This window comes from Camelina sativa, chromosome 8, assembly GCF_030686135.1.
Source record: "Camelina sativa cultivar CO46 ecotype springtype chromosome 8, ASM3068613v1".
NCBI lineage: Eukaryota > Viridiplantae > Streptophyta > Magnoliopsida > Brassicales > Brassicaceae > Camelina > Camelina sativa.
This window is the reverse complement of record NC_141887.1, coordinates 9,846,836-9,862,033: the sequence shown is the minus strand read 5'-3', so window position 1 is coordinate 9,862,033 and position 15,198 is coordinate 9,846,836. Positions and strand designations below refer to the sequence as shown.

Below are 15,198 nucleotides of genomic sequence, written 5' to 3'. Positions count from 1 at the left end.
CTGTTTTTGGAATCCGTTTCCGAGCAAATTGAATGAACTAGAGCTCAACAACAACTCCCTACTTGTTAAGAACTTACCGTAAATATGTAGCAGTCTACCTGTAAACAGCTTGTCCACAGTCTGTCTAGCTGACAGCTCCTCGTCTAGCTAACAACTCAACAGCTCATTGGGAACCTACAGAATGCATCAAGACTTTGACAGCATTTTCCCATCGATCTTGAAGGAACCTAGAATCGATCTACATATCTGTCTGAAGCCCCGAGTCTTCAGGTTCTAACAAGACTGACTTTGCCTGAATTCAATCTGTATCAAGAAACTTATCACAGATTTCCCTGAACAAGTGTGATCTATCAAAACTTTAAATCGAAAATCCGGTCTGTCAAGAAAACTAATTTTGAAGGCAATTTTCTAGAAAGAACCAGGCGTCGTATTACATATCATTCTGAAGCTCCGAGGCTTGTGTTTCTAACAAGATTGACCTTGGCTCAACCCGATCTGTCTATAAAAAGAGTATCACCGAATTTTCTAACCTGGAGCAATCTGTTAAAACTCTAAATGACAGATCCGACCTGTCAAAGAGAACCGATAGGAAACCGATAGGAAGCCCTAAGGCTTATCTTGTTAACAAGACCGGTCCCACCTCAAATGGTGCTGTCTACCAAAAGTTATCGCTGAATTTACTTAACAGACGTTGGAGCAATCAATCTCTAGTCAACGACTAAACCATCTATTGCTCCAGCACTTTTAGTTAACAAAGCATAACTATTTTTCAAGGAACCAATATTCAGTCTTCAACTACCAGCTCACTACAACTTATCGACGTCCTTCTTGATGGCGTAATCTATCTCCAAAGCAGTTCGCCCCAGTGTTTATGAACTCATGACATTGGAATGCAAGCAAATTCCAAATTCACCTCAAACGATATTACTACTACCTCGGGAATCCAGCTTGGGTTCAAAAAAAAAAAAAAACCAGTAGGGGAATCCAAACTCATTATATCTTTGTAAAAAAACCAGTTTAAGAATCTGAACTCATTACATCTTTGTAAAAAAGCTAGCTTGGGAATCCGAACTCTTGGGAATCTGAACTCATTATATCTTTGTAAAAAATCAGTTCGAGAATCCAAACTCATTACTTATTTGTTAAAAAATCAGTTCGGGATCCAAACTCATTACATCTTTGTAAAAACACTAGTTCGAGAATCTGAACGCATTCCATTTGTACTACGAACAACTTGATCCCTTTGTCGGATGCTCGACTCATGTCAAATCGCATGAACTCTTAGAAGGGGAATAATCCGAGCCCAGTATCTCGCTCTCTGCAAATTCTTAGAAGGAGAATCCCGAAAACTCTTAGAAGGGGAATAAGTCAAGCCCAATATATTGCTCCCCGCAAACTCTTAAAAGGGGAACAAGCCGAGCCCAGTATCTTGCTCCCCGCAAACTCTTAGAAAGGGATTAAGCCGAACCCAGTATTTTGCACCTAGGTTCTTGTTCGGACGGAGACATAAGCCGAGTACAGTATTTTGCAATCCGCTTCCAAACTAGACGCAAAGAGGAATAAGCTTAGCCCGGTATCTCGCTCCTCGCAAAAGCACAAAATGCTTGGGACAAAACCACCCATCTACAAAGCTCAGAGTTATCTCTGAATTATTATACGTAGGATTACTTGACGTAAGCCGAGAGACGTCGCACAGCTTGTAAAGTTTCGAACACAATAAAAATCGGGAACCTGAACTACAATCATTTCACGAAAGTGAGTGTAATAAAATCTTTATTTAAATTATGAAATATGGATAAAGTTCTGAAAAGCAATTTTTAAGTATAAGTAAAAGCTAATCGAAAACTCAAATATGTTCATGTCTACAGGCGACCCCCTAACATCCATTTTGAGGCAATATGGCATGGGCCACAATAGCTGCAAGAACTATGACTCGCTTGATCCCTGTCCAAGGGTACGTACGCAGCCTTTCAAAAGGCGCAACTATAACATAATAATAACAAAAACAAAACGTTTTACTCGCAAAAGTACACTTATCACAAACTGACACATCACTGAAGGCCAACTCTCTCCCAATCTTCAGGACGGGTCTCGAGTGCCCTTGCCAAACCGCAAGAGTTAAAAAAATTATTGACCATCTCAACAGTCCTCATATTCGAGGAACCTCCGATCTGATGACACCTTGAGGCGCAAACCTCGACTCTATCTCTTCGTCGTTCACCAGTTCGTCCTTGGAGGATTCACGCAGAGGCAAAGAGGGATCAGATACAGGGCTTTCGATTGGCAGGTTGGAATGAACTATAGTGTTACCTCTATCGTCATCCCGATCTCAGTTGTTATTCAGTTCAGGGATCTCAAATGCAGGAGCCCATGAAGACTAGGCTTCGTCTTCTAACCTCCGAGCTGCTAGTCTAGTGTTGCGGTGAACTAGTGGCTCACCGTCGCTTTCGGAGGAAGTAGGGATGTTGGCAATATTCACCATCTTTTGATTGGTCAGAGAATGTGGAAGAATAGATAGGAAAACTCGAAGATTGTTAAAAAAATTCAAAGAAAATGACAGTACAACAAGTACACGTGAAAAATGAGGAGTGAACTCAGGTATTTATAGAATGAAGTGGGCGGCAAACCTATGAAAATTGAACATGATCTATGTGACATTTTGGCTTCCGACCTAAATGCTGCTGATAAATTACATGCGTCAACACGGAAACGACGACCGCAACGGTGCGTATGTTCCATAAGATTAATTCGGTTTTCCTGAAGTTTAAATCGAATATATTTTTCTATAGTTCGAAGACTCGAATGAATATTCGAATCTATCGAACTGGAGGGGAGCTAATTGTTGGTACAGGAATTGGCACGCACGGCATATCGACCTCAACCAAGAACAAACCAAATAATCCCAAAATATGATTAAACGGGGGAATCTCGGCTAAGGCCTGTTAAATGGGCTTGTGGGGAAAAGCCCATGAATGTCGTCATGCTGACCTCCTACTTTTAAACACATAAAAAAAAATATTTAAGACAAAGCCGAAAAGGAAGATTAAGACCTAGATTTAAGGAAGTTTTACTTATCTTGTAACCTAGATATTTCATATAAATAGGGGGTTATCTAGGCAAAGGATCCATATAATTAATATAAAAATCCTACTTCTTCAATTTTTCTTGAGAGAAAACCTACCTTATTCATCAAGAGATTCAATTTTTTTTTCTAAAAAGTTTTGAATCGATTTATTAGGAGAGATTGTTAAGTGAATTTAGTTTCCCCTTAAACAAATTTATTGTGTGAATCTCTGATTCTACAAAATCGAAGAATGCAATGTAGAAAATCAGTTTCTCTCTTCTCTCGTCCAAGTCGTTTATGTCTTTTCAAAACCAAAACAAAGAAAAGAGAGAAAAAGGGAGAATTCATCTTCTGTGTGTACTTCTGTCTAAACATAGGAGAAAAATAGAGCACAGCTGAGAATGAGGGAGCTGACGACCGGAAAAGAGCGTGGAAAACTCAGCAAAATGTCTGTGTAACCTCTACACATGCATCTGTAGCCATAATCGTTTTTCTCATCCATTATGTCTGTGTAACCTCTACACATGCATCTGTAGCCATAATCGTTTTTCTCATCCATTATAGAACTATTGGAGAATGTCTCTGTTAAGTATTATAATGACTAACCATACTAGATTTTAGAGTTGAATTTTAGATGTGAAAATATTATACTACTTAATATAGAATGATCTTCTTGTTGCAGAAAACACAAAGATTGCAGGATAAGAAGAGGTGATTCCGAGTTTCAGTAGTATTGTTGCATAACACACAAATCGATGCTGAGAAAGCATTGAGAGGAACTCTCTCTGCTTCCTCTGTAACTTGCATTTCTTCTTTGCTACTTCCTGAGAGCATTTCTCTTCTTCTTCCTCTTATTTAATTCAGCTCTATCTTTTTGCACGTTCAGTCAAAGGATTCAACTCCAACATATCTAGCCAAAAACGTTTGAGAAATTTAGGCTAACATGTTATAAAATGAGTTCCTAGAAAAGATGGTGATGATCAATATTTAAGTTCAACAACCAAGTCGCCTTGGTCCAGTGGTAAAGGGAGAAAAGTTCCGTCACCTGAGTTCGAGTAGCATTGACCACGAGAGTTCGAAATTTAACATGGTTTCTTCCAATTCCAGGAGATTAGTCTTTGGACATAGGAAGCCTTTACGATCATTCCTGCGTTATCAAAAAAATATATACATATTTAAGTTTACCGGATTTATGAATATTGGCGAGACCAAAATATCTTCATTGACATGCTTAGCATTTTCTCAGTTGCTTTTGCAGTATATTCGCAATTATCTAATTGGCCAAAAATAATAGAATATTAAAAGATCATGGAAATATGATTTGGAAAATTCTGTAGTGATCAAGCAAGGAACCAAAATTGGACAGTAGAATCCTACCACATTGAATTAGGAAATTACATCCATGCTTTATATCACGAGAGCAAGTCTATGAAACTAATTGCATTAAATGTGTAGTAAAACTTTGTTTTGACTTAGAAAGATTAAATCTTATCCTTAATAATCAAAATGAAGCATTACCAAAGAATTATTTAGGGAAAAAGAACAGTAAAAAAGAAACCAAAACAACCAAAACAACCAAAAACGTCGGAGGAGCATTCATATATGTTAACTTAATTATGTTTTTCACCAACTTAAAAGCATAACAAAATATATGACTATTAATTTCAGGAGCATTCATATTTGGTAAGTTGAGCTATGAATTTCACAAAAAATTGACTGAATATGTTTGCAAAATCTGCAGATAATTGTCATTTGTCAATAACTAACTATGAGGTTTCCGTTTTCTCAATCTTTGTGTGTGAATATTCAATATCTTACCATAATAATTTTATTACATCATTTGGTGTTTTAAACTCTATAAATCTATTCCTTCAACCTTGGAAAAAGTATACAATAAAGAAAAAAGCCACAATGAGATTGTTCTTAATGTTTGCAATTCTCTTTGGCTTTTACAGTGAAGCGTATGGGAAAGGTTCGTTAAATATCGATATGAAATTGAAGGCACTTAATAAGCCTGCGTTGAAGACCATTAAAGTAATTGCCTGGATCTGAATGCAAATATATAACATCTTGTGTATAAATATTTTTGGCGTATGAGTTCACATTTCGATTGTACATTATTTGTAGAGTGAAGATGGAGATATAATAGATTGTATCGATATCTATAAACAACATGCCTTTGACCATCCCGCTTTAAGAAACCACAAGATCCAGGTAAACAAATTATATACACACACACCTATTTCCTCGAATACTTACACGTTAAATTATTCACTTCGCAGGCTCATCGTGTTATATTAATAGAAATGAACAAATAAATAGATAAACATTTGCAGACTCCGGAAATTTATTAAAAAAAATTGGTCTAATTAATTTGTTAGTTAAATTTTCATAAGTAAAATTTTCTTTATTTTGCTTTGGACATTTATGTATGCAGATGAAACCGAGCGTGGAGTTTGGTGCAATGAAGACTACTATTCCAAACAACGGTTCTGATGGACAAATAACGTCACAGATTTGGTCCAAATCTGGAAACTGTCCTACTGGAACAATACCGGTTCGTAGAGTTAGTAGAGAAGACATAAGAAGAGCCTCTTCACCGTCTCGTTTTGGGAAAAAACCTCCTCATAGATACAGTTTTCTCGACAATGCACTTCAGCACAAGGGCAATTTCAATATAACCGCTGACAAAACAACCCTTCCCCGCCCAAAGTTTATATCGGTGCGTAGCATCGTTTTTAGTTTCCGATTTTTTAATTTATCGAAAATTTTATTTTGACGTAAAGATTTCTAGATCATTATAATTTCAAGTTTTGACAAAATAAAGAAAAAATAATATCAAATGGTTTGAATTAATCGCAATTAGGTTCTAACAATAACGATTAAATCATTTGTATGGTTAAACACTTATTGCTTGATGATATAGGAGGCAGTCCTTATCGCCCTAGGGTACAATTATCTTGGCGCTCAATCCGATATAAATGTGTGGAATCCTCCGAGGGTTCAGGCCAGCGATTACAGCTCTTCTCAGATATGGTTACTTGGTGGACTCTCAGATACGTTTGAAAGCATAGAAGCTGGTTGGGCGGTACATTTTCTACCCCTAGAAGTGTACTATATCTTCTTGTTCTTGAAGTAAATAGTAAATTTAACGCCATAAACCTATTTTAGGTGAATCCAAGTGTTTTTGGAGACTCCCGCACACGTTTCTTCATCTATTGGACTGTAAGTACATCATTGCACAACTACCGACTTTATAACATCTCCAGAGTTTATAACTAGTCTTCCTATTTGGATTTGTAGAAAGATGGATATAATCAAACAGGGTGCTTCAACCTCTTATGCTCCGGTTTTGTTCAAACAACTACTATGTTTGCTTTAGGTGCAGCAATAGAACCTGTTTCGACTCCCTCACAAACACAATATTACTTCAGTGCCAGCATGTTCGAAGCTATAGTTTAAAATATTTTGGTAACACTTTTTACAAAATCATCTCCCAAAACCTCGCGCAAGATTAAAATATTGTACTATTTTTTTTGTATGTGATTTGGTTAATGCCCCAAAAATTGGTGTTACGACAAATCAAAAGTTCGAAGCTATAGTTTCCTATATTGATATGTTTTAAACCTGACATGTATGCTCTTTATCCTAAAATATTTTAATGATCGATGGTGCTTGCAGGATACAAACAACGGAAATTGGTGGTTGATTTTCGCAGACAACGTGATAGGTTATTGGCCCGGGTCACTCTTCAGTTACCTCAAACATAGCGCAACTGCTGTGCAGTGGGGTGGAGAAGTCCATAGTCCTAACGTGCGGAAGAATCCGCACACAATAACTTAATGGGGAGTGGAAAATGGGCATCTTACTTGTGGGCCAAAGCTAGTTACCACACAAACATCAGGATCAAGGACAATTCTTTGCAGATAAAATACCCCAAGTATCTATCCGAGTATGCTGATGAGTACAACTGTTATTCTACAAATCTGCATCAGAGAACATACAAGTCAGAGCCTTACTTTTACTTTGGAGGACCTGGCCAGAATCCTCGTTGTCCTTAATCTCATCTTGATTTTCTCAATGGTCATTCTCGTTTTTATTATATATGTTGGAAATGAAATTATGATTAGCAAAGAGTTCTTCTATCTAAAATATATAAATACTAGGTAACAACCGCACTATGTGCGGGATAAATCGGTTTAAAGAAAACTATTATAAGTAAAATTATTATCCTAGAACCAATATCCGTCTGTGTCAAATATAATATGTAACTAAAGTTTTTTATTTATTTATTCAAAGCTGCATTTTTCATGTAAAAAATACGTTTCACCCGTGAAATCTTTGAATGTGTAAGAGGTTTTGTGGTACAGAAAATATTGATAAAATATTACTATTTATTGCAACATGTCTTTTGTAAGGTTTAAAAATTAAATTCATATCTTCTTATGATTTATTCTGTAATCATAACAATTTTGCATGTTTCTTATATAACTATAAAAATATATACTAAATTACTCGGTAGTTTAATTATTTAATTTTATTATATGTTAGTAACAATCGGATTCCAAACTAAATTTTCTGAAGATAATCTAATTTATTTATTTATTTTTTATCAGGCTATTTAAATCTTTTGAGTTAGTCGGTTTGTTAATATTTTCTATAAATGACCGATTATTACCAAAAAAAACCATTATGAAAAAATTAATGAAATTCCAAAATCAATGTATTAATGTAAGAATACATTTCACCCGTGAAATATGCGAATGTGGTAAAGAAAATATTTATAAAATGTTACAATTATGGAAATATATATGTTTGTGTGTTTTAAAAATCAAAAAAAATTATATTTATGGTTTATCGAGTAACTATAACAATTTTGCATAATCTAATAGTCACTCATTTTAAATATATTATGATTTTTTTGGGTACTAAGTTTATTTATAATAATAAGGGTTATTGTCTCATTCCTTTTTAATAGAACATAGATGAATATACAATTAGAACGTATGTTCCTATTCGGTTATCAATATTTCTATTTTTTAATGAATAATGACACTAAATGTTGAGATTAATTAGTTTACATATTTAGATATATATAAATAATCACACATCATGATATCTCCTAATTTGTTGTCATTTTTATATTTATTTATGAATATATATAAATCTATATTTATTGGGAATTAAATTTTCTTTTAATGAGTTGGAGATAATTCAGGAGTAGTATACTTCTTTCTATAATCAATTATAATAACTATTGAAAGCTTGTTATTTAAATTATTATGCTAATAATACTAACATAAAAAATAACATTTTTTATATGATTATGTTTAGAAGTTTTATGTTTAATAAGTTTATATGTTCTTTGTTTTTATTAACTTTATATTAATTGATCTGTTTTATAGTCTTTTTAGAATATTTTACTTATATTGATTTTAAGAAATCAATATAACTTTGACTTGTATATTTGTAAGTAAATTTTAGTGAAATTTTGCCTTAAAATAGTATGTAATTATTTAATTAGTTTTAATATTTGATATTTAAATTTGTGTGAGAAATGATGACATATCTAATTATTATTTAGTTACTGTTTTTTTAAAATATAATTGCATGTTAATGTAATTAAGTAGAAAATTTAAGGGTATTTTGCTAAAAGGTGTACGTATCTCTCTGGCGGCAACACATCAGCTTTTTCAAGAGTGTGCTTCTCTATTAATATATATGAGATATTTTACTTATATTGATTTTAAGAAATCAATATTACTTTGACTTGTATATTTGTAAGTAAATTTTAGTGAAATTTTGCCTTAAAATAGTATGCAATTATTGAATTAGTTTTAATATTTGATATTTAAATTTGTGTGAGAAATTATGACATATCTAAGTATTATTTAGTTAATTGTTTTCTAAATATAATGGCATGTTAATGTAATTAAGTAAAAAATTTAAGGATATTTTGCTAAAAGGTATACAGAACTTTTTGGCGGCGATACATAGGCTTTTTCAAGTGTGCTTTTCTATTAATATATAAGTGATAGAGAAATTAATAATGAATCTTCTTAAAATATTACAACAACAAGATTTATTCTTTAAATAGTTTTTCACAAAATGTATAGTAATTGTATACTTTTTCGTAACATTGAGTTAAGAGTAAGAAACTGAACTAAGCCAAAAAAAAATTACAACAATAATCATTGCTTATAATCCAGCTGTCTGAATTGATGTGACTACCAATGAGCATAGAACAGAACGTGACCCAGACAGTATATGGAGGACACACCCAAAAATAAAATAAAAATACTCTACGAATTCCGTTCGGCTCGGTACAAGGTTGGAAATTGCCCCATTGTCCAGTTTAATCAGTAGACAAAATCACTAGACCAAGATAAGGCGATATCGTATTTTTTCTATCAGAAGGTCATAGTCAAGTATCTTCATGCTTTTGGTAGTAAGCAGCAAAGCTGAGTATCGTATGGAAGTTGGTTCCCGAGGGGTACCAAGATTCGACTATCTTCAGCTTGAAGGCTATCAATTGAAGACATCTTTGGTAGTTAATCTGAGTTTCATAGCATAAAAGCATGAACTAAATGTAAATCAAATATGAAAATACATTTTAATTTGAATATATAAATTTAATTCCAAAAATAAGAGAATAGTATATTATAACTCTGGACACAACTCTGAATTAGACAATTCGTTAGGTGATGGTAACTTACTCAAAGACCATGGTTATCATTTTTAGCCAGCTTTTGACAATTATTTGGTGATGAAGGAAGATAAAACGAAAGACGCCAAATCTTGTGTTTATTTTTTGAATTAATTAAAATTTAGCCATTTGTATTAGAATGCCTCTCCATTATAGGCACTTCACTGTGCTCTTCTCTAGAACAAGCACTCCTCCTCTGTTGGAAAGTCCAATTTGCCCTTGGGATTAACGTCATTCCCTCTTTCCCTTGACGTGAAACACAATGACTTCCATACTGTCGTTTAGATTGTTTGGGTTTATACGTCCAACTGTAGGGTTCTATTTAAGTTACTAAAGAAACTTTAGTAAACTATATCAAACCTTGTCGTTTAATTTCTGTCCACATAATCAACATAAAATCTTGTGTCCTACTGTTAACCTAATCGCTTTACTTAATAGCCTGAAGTCATCACCCAATTAAATATCAAAGGCATAATGGTGAACAAAAGATGGTCAAAGCATTAATTTGGGTGCAACAAATATAAAAAAGTCAAAACAAAATAGAGTAGCTAATAATTATAGAAGCATTCTTATTTGGTAAGTTGAGCTGAGTTCACAAAAGAATTGACCAAATATTTTCCAAATCTGCAGATGATTATTTAATAAGTAGATATGAGGTTTCCGTTTTTCAATCTTTGTGTGTGGATACTTATAATAATAATATTAATTAAAAAATAAACCATTTTCTTTTGTGAACTCTATAAGTATGAAGGTTCAAGATTCAAAGTCTACATCCTTCAATCCAGAAAAAAAAACAAGAGAAAGGCCGAGATGAGATTGTTCTTAATGTTTGTGATTCTTTTTGGCTTTTACAGTGAAGCCTATGGGAAAGGTTCTTTAGATATCGACATGAAACTGAAGGCTCTTAATAAGCCTGCGTTGAAGACCATCAAGGTATGGACTTAACCTGAAAGCAAATATATAACAGCTTGTGTATATATTTTTCGTTTATGATCGAGTTCCAAAAATTTACATTGTAGAGTGAAGATGGAGATATAATAGATTGTATAGATATCTACAAACAACATGCCTTTGACCATCCCGCTTTAAGGAACCATAAGATTCAGGTAAACAAACTCTACACCCACCTATTTGGTTTTTATGTTCACATTACGTGTAAGTTGGTCATTTATACAGAGGCATGCATGCAGATGAAACCGAGTGTTGAATTTGGTGAAAAGAAGACTAAAATTCCAAACAACGGTTCTTCAGAACAAATACAAATAACGTCTCAGGTTTGGTCAAAATCTGGAACCTGTCCCATTGGGACAATACCGGTTCGTAGAGTTAGTAGAGAAGACATAAGCAGAGCCTCTTCACCGTCTCATTTTGGGAGACAAACTCCTCATAGATATAGTTATCTCGACAACGCACTTCAGCACAAGGGTAATTTCAATATAACAGCTGAGAAAACAAACCAAGTCGGCAAATACTTTCGATCGGTACGTACAATGTATTAAGGTGTTAATTTATTTTATATATTTTGCTAATCGTTTTTTTTTTCGTTTCTGATTTTCTTTTTTAACTTGGGAGGCTTTGGTTATATGGTACAACAACTTATTCCATGAAATTTTCGTATAATTTTCAAAACTATATTTCCAAATTTTGGCAATAAAATAAAATAAATTGAATTGAGCACTTGTTTTTGTTAAAAAATGAATTAATCAGTGAAATTATGACATATAGTTACCAAAACTAAACCAGATTAAAAGCCATTTTTGATCAAAAACTAATAAAATCTTCATCTGGTTAACTAAACACTACAAGAAAACAACGGTTTTGCGATGGACGAATATGTAGCGAATCCCTCGCAAATCGACAAAAGCGAGGTATTTGCGAGGAAAGTTCGTTCCTCGCAAATCGCTTCTCGCAAATCGGTCAACGTCGCAAATCCCTCGCAACTTTTGCGAGGAAAAAAATTCCCTCGCAAACTAATCGCAAATTGCGAGGACTTGTTTAAAAAGCAATTTCCTCGCAAATGTCGTATCTAGTAACTCTCTCGCAAATTTGCGATGCTTTTGCAATTATGTTTTCCGTCGCAAATAATAATAATGGTATAAAAAAATTAAAATTTTTATTTTGGTTAGCTTAATTAGAATTAAACCTGTAATTAAAATTAAACCTGTAATTAGAATTAAACCTTATAACTTATGCAAATTAAAGCTGTAATTAGAAGTACTAAGTTTTCAAATAACAAAATAAGTTTACAAGGGAGATCAAGTTCTAAGCTGTTCATTACACATTACACATTAAGAGAAAGAGAGTTCATCAGGTTGCTTGGCCGCTGGTAGCTTCTCCGCCGGTTGCTTGGCCACCGGTAGCTTCTCTGCCGGTTGCCTCTCTGGTGGTTATGTCTCCAACAGCTGTATCTTCTCGGCGAAACCTTGCAGCAAACTCTGGATCTTTCTCTGCAAGATAATCAAAGTATGCATCATAACTATGCATCTTCTGTAATTGAGTTGCCTGAGTTGCAAGAACAGCTTCGGCAGCAGCAAGCTTCGCAGCTAGAACAAGTGGATCTTCATCAGGAGGAGGCGGTTGACCAATCTGAGCTGAAGATGTTTCTGCTTGCATGTTACCAACCCCATATATCCGGTTCTTTTTCTTCGGAGCAACCTGCCAACAAAACATATACACACCATAAGTGTTTACACAAACATAAACACCATAAGTGTTTACACACATAGTTTACACAAACACAAACATTAACAAAAACAATAAAGCATGTTTTACCTTGGCATAGATTTGGTTCTTCACAGTTACTGATAACCCGCCAGAAGCACTACTCTCCATGTTATCCGCTGATAATAGCTCAGACTCAGCTTCAGCTATCTTTGACGACACTTCATTGTACACCTTCTCAGACAGTCCATCAACAAACGACCCATCAGGTTTCCTATGAGTGTCTTCTAGGACTCGCAGGAAATCAGGTAGTGGCTCACCAGTCCTCTCAGACTAAAAACAGAGAAATGAAACAACTATATTACTATATTATAGATATGATATGATTAATGAACTTGTGTTAAACATAGATACTTACAAGCTTTCGTGCTCCGGCTTTAAAAGAGGTCTGACCAGAACGGTGCTTATGTATTCCGGTGCCATCAGGATCACTATAGCGAGCATTACGACTATTGATACTCTTTGCTTCTGATTTTGGTTCACACCAAAAATTGACCAAGCCATCCCATACAGTAGGATCAAGCCACCGCGGCATTGCGTCATTACCTTTCTTCTTCCACTTACCCTTCCACCGAGACACTTGATCACTCATCCGAGTCTTCAACTTCTTTTCAAACTCAGCTCTAACTCTTCCATTGATGGACGCATCCCAATTATATGTTTGCTTGTAAAGACATAAAATGAATCAGAAACAGAATCAGAACCAAATTCGAATGATAAACACACAAAATCTGTAATTTAAACACAACAACAATTTGTAACTTATCGCAAAAGTTTCAAACCACCGGTTTACAACCGGACCTGGTGTTTGGGTCCAATTGGCATGAGCTGATTTGAAATCTCTTTTAAAAATGGCCCGGACAGTAGCAGCAACCGAAGAATCCTGGTCAATCCTACAAAACATAAGATAAAAGGAATTAGGATCATTGAAAATACAAAACATAAAGATAAACTATATGTTAGATACATAACATTCTCACCAGATAGTACCCGGAGGTCGCTTAGGATCCAGTTTTGGTAAGCCAGCACGCCCGGGACTTGCAAGTAACTCTTCCAAAGTGAAAAACACTTGAGAGGCACTTGCACCGTTGACACGCGACGTTGATTGTTGAGGAGGAGGATCATTTTGTTGAGGAGGATCATTTTGCTAAGGAGGAAGATCATTTTGCACCGGTGAGATACCTTGAGAAGAGGCGGTAGAATGTAGCCTTTGAGCAGAGCCAGTAGAGCGTACCCCTTGAGCAGGGACGGGAGGAGATAATCCTTGTGAAGATATGAACCTTGTGTAATGGTTTTGGTTGACAGATCCGTTTTGGTCTCGAGAAGACATCTGAGAAGAGAAGGAGAACATCTAAAAATCATTAGAAACCTAAAATTATCCAAAATTAAAAACAAAAACTAAAACCCCTAAAATCGAATTGAAACCCTAATCCCAAAATTAAATCCCCAAAATCGAAACCCTAAACCCAAAATTAAATCCCCAAAATCAAAACCCTAAACCCAAAATTAAATCCCTAAAATCGAAACCCTAATCCCAAAATTAAATCCCCAAAATTTGAAACCCTAAAATCAAATTAAAAACCTAATCGAATCATAACCCTAAACCCCAAATTGAATCCCCAATTTTGAAACCCTAATTTAGAAACCCTAATTTAGAAGGGGAGAGGAGGAGTTAGGATTCGAGAAGGGTTAACCGGACCTGAGAGAAGAGGAGCAGACTCACCGGAAAAGACAGAAGAGATCAGAGAAGAGAGAAGAAATCAGAGAAGAGAAGGATTAGGGAACGGAGAAGAGAAAAGAAATCAGAGAAGAAGAGTTCGAGAAGGGTTTCTCTTTTGGCTGCGGATTAGTCGAGGTTTGAGCTTCGTTCAAACTAGGTTTTCTAATTATATATAAAAACACTGCGTCGCAAATCCCTCACAAATATTGCTAGGGATTAGCTATGGTCCCTCGCAAATCCCAAGCAAGCATATAAAAATATGTAATTAATATTTCCAGAATTTGCGAGAGAATTGCAAGAGACCGTAGCAAATCCCTCACAAAGTCTTTAGGGTTTAGGATTTGCAATTTTCATTAGTGCCCTCTCTTTGATTATAAATCTTGAATGATATCATTTTAATCATTAATAGTAATGTAATTAGTCTTAAGGGTAAAGGTTCAAGGGTTTAGGGTTGTTATTTGCGAGATAATTGCTATGTATTGAGTCGTTTGCGATGTATCTGCGACGAATTTGCTCTGGGTCTAGCAAATCAGTCGTAAACTGGTCGCAAACCTTGAATATCTAGTTTGTAAAAACCATCAAAATAAATTAAAAAAATTAGTCATATAAACTTTCAAGTATATTATAAGGTCCAATGGTGCCATCATACTCTTTTCTATCATCAAACATTCCAAAATTGTCCAATTTTTGCATCTTACTCTAAACATGATGATCCTCTACACTATATCACATATATGTTCATTACATTGAGACAAATATTTGCCAAATTGTCCAATTCTCCAACAATTTTGTGTTGCACTGCTATCTTTGATTATAAGTCTTGGATTCATCTTTTTAATCATTATTAGTAATGTAATTAGTCTTTAGGGTTTAGGGTTTAGGGTTAAGGGTTTATGGTTGTTATTTGCGAGAGAATTGCTATGTATTGAGTAGTTTGCGATGGATTTGCGAAGAATTTGCTATGGGTCTAGCAAATCAGTCGCAAAC

General features: G+C 34.7%; 1 protein-coding gene and 1 pseudogene across 2 annotated transcripts; both read left to right on the top strand.

Annotated features, from left to right (window-relative positions):
• Nucleotides 1-4,963: 4,963 nt before the first annotated feature.
• On the top strand, nucleotides 4,964-7,306 carry LOC104706912 (protein neprosin-like; annotated as a pseudogene). The gene is made up of 7 exons (XR_015564697.1): nucleotides 4,964-5,098; nucleotides 5,192-5,278; nucleotides 5,502-5,786; nucleotides 5,991-6,152; nucleotides 6,236-6,289; nucleotides 6,368-6,514; nucleotides 6,746-7,306. The product of XR_015564697.1 is annotated as a protein neprosin-like (transcript).
• Nucleotides 7,307-10,545: 3,239 nt separating this feature from the next.
• Nucleotides 10,546-11,299, top strand: LOC147939867 (protein neprosin-like). The gene is made up of 3 exons (XM_087460374.1): nucleotides 10,546-10,703; nucleotides 10,790-10,876; nucleotides 10,961-11,299. Exons 1-3 carry the CDS (start codon nucleotides 10,581-10,583, stop codon nucleotides 11,267-11,269), a joined length of 519 nt encoding a protein of 172 aa, XP_087316500.1. The 5' UTR covers nucleotides 10,546-10,580; the 3' UTR covers nucleotides 11,270-11,299.
• The last annotated feature ends 3,899 nt before the right edge of the window (nucleotides 11,300-15,198 follow it).

Bases quoted from the DNA above. Each gene is read 5' to 3' on its own strand.
- LOC147939867 (XM_087460374.1), top strand. From the start codon at position 10,581: ATGAGATTGTTCTTAATGTTTGTGATTCTTTTTGGCTTTTACAGTGAA. The intron at 10,704-10,789 runs GTATGGACTTAA...TTTACATTGTAG, and splicing joins CTGCGTTGAAGACCATCAAG to AGTGAAGATGGAGATATAAT. The intron at 10,877-10,960 runs GTAAACAAACTC...GCATGCATGCAG, and splicing joins TAAGGAACCATAAGATTCAG to ATGAAACCGAGTGTTGAATT.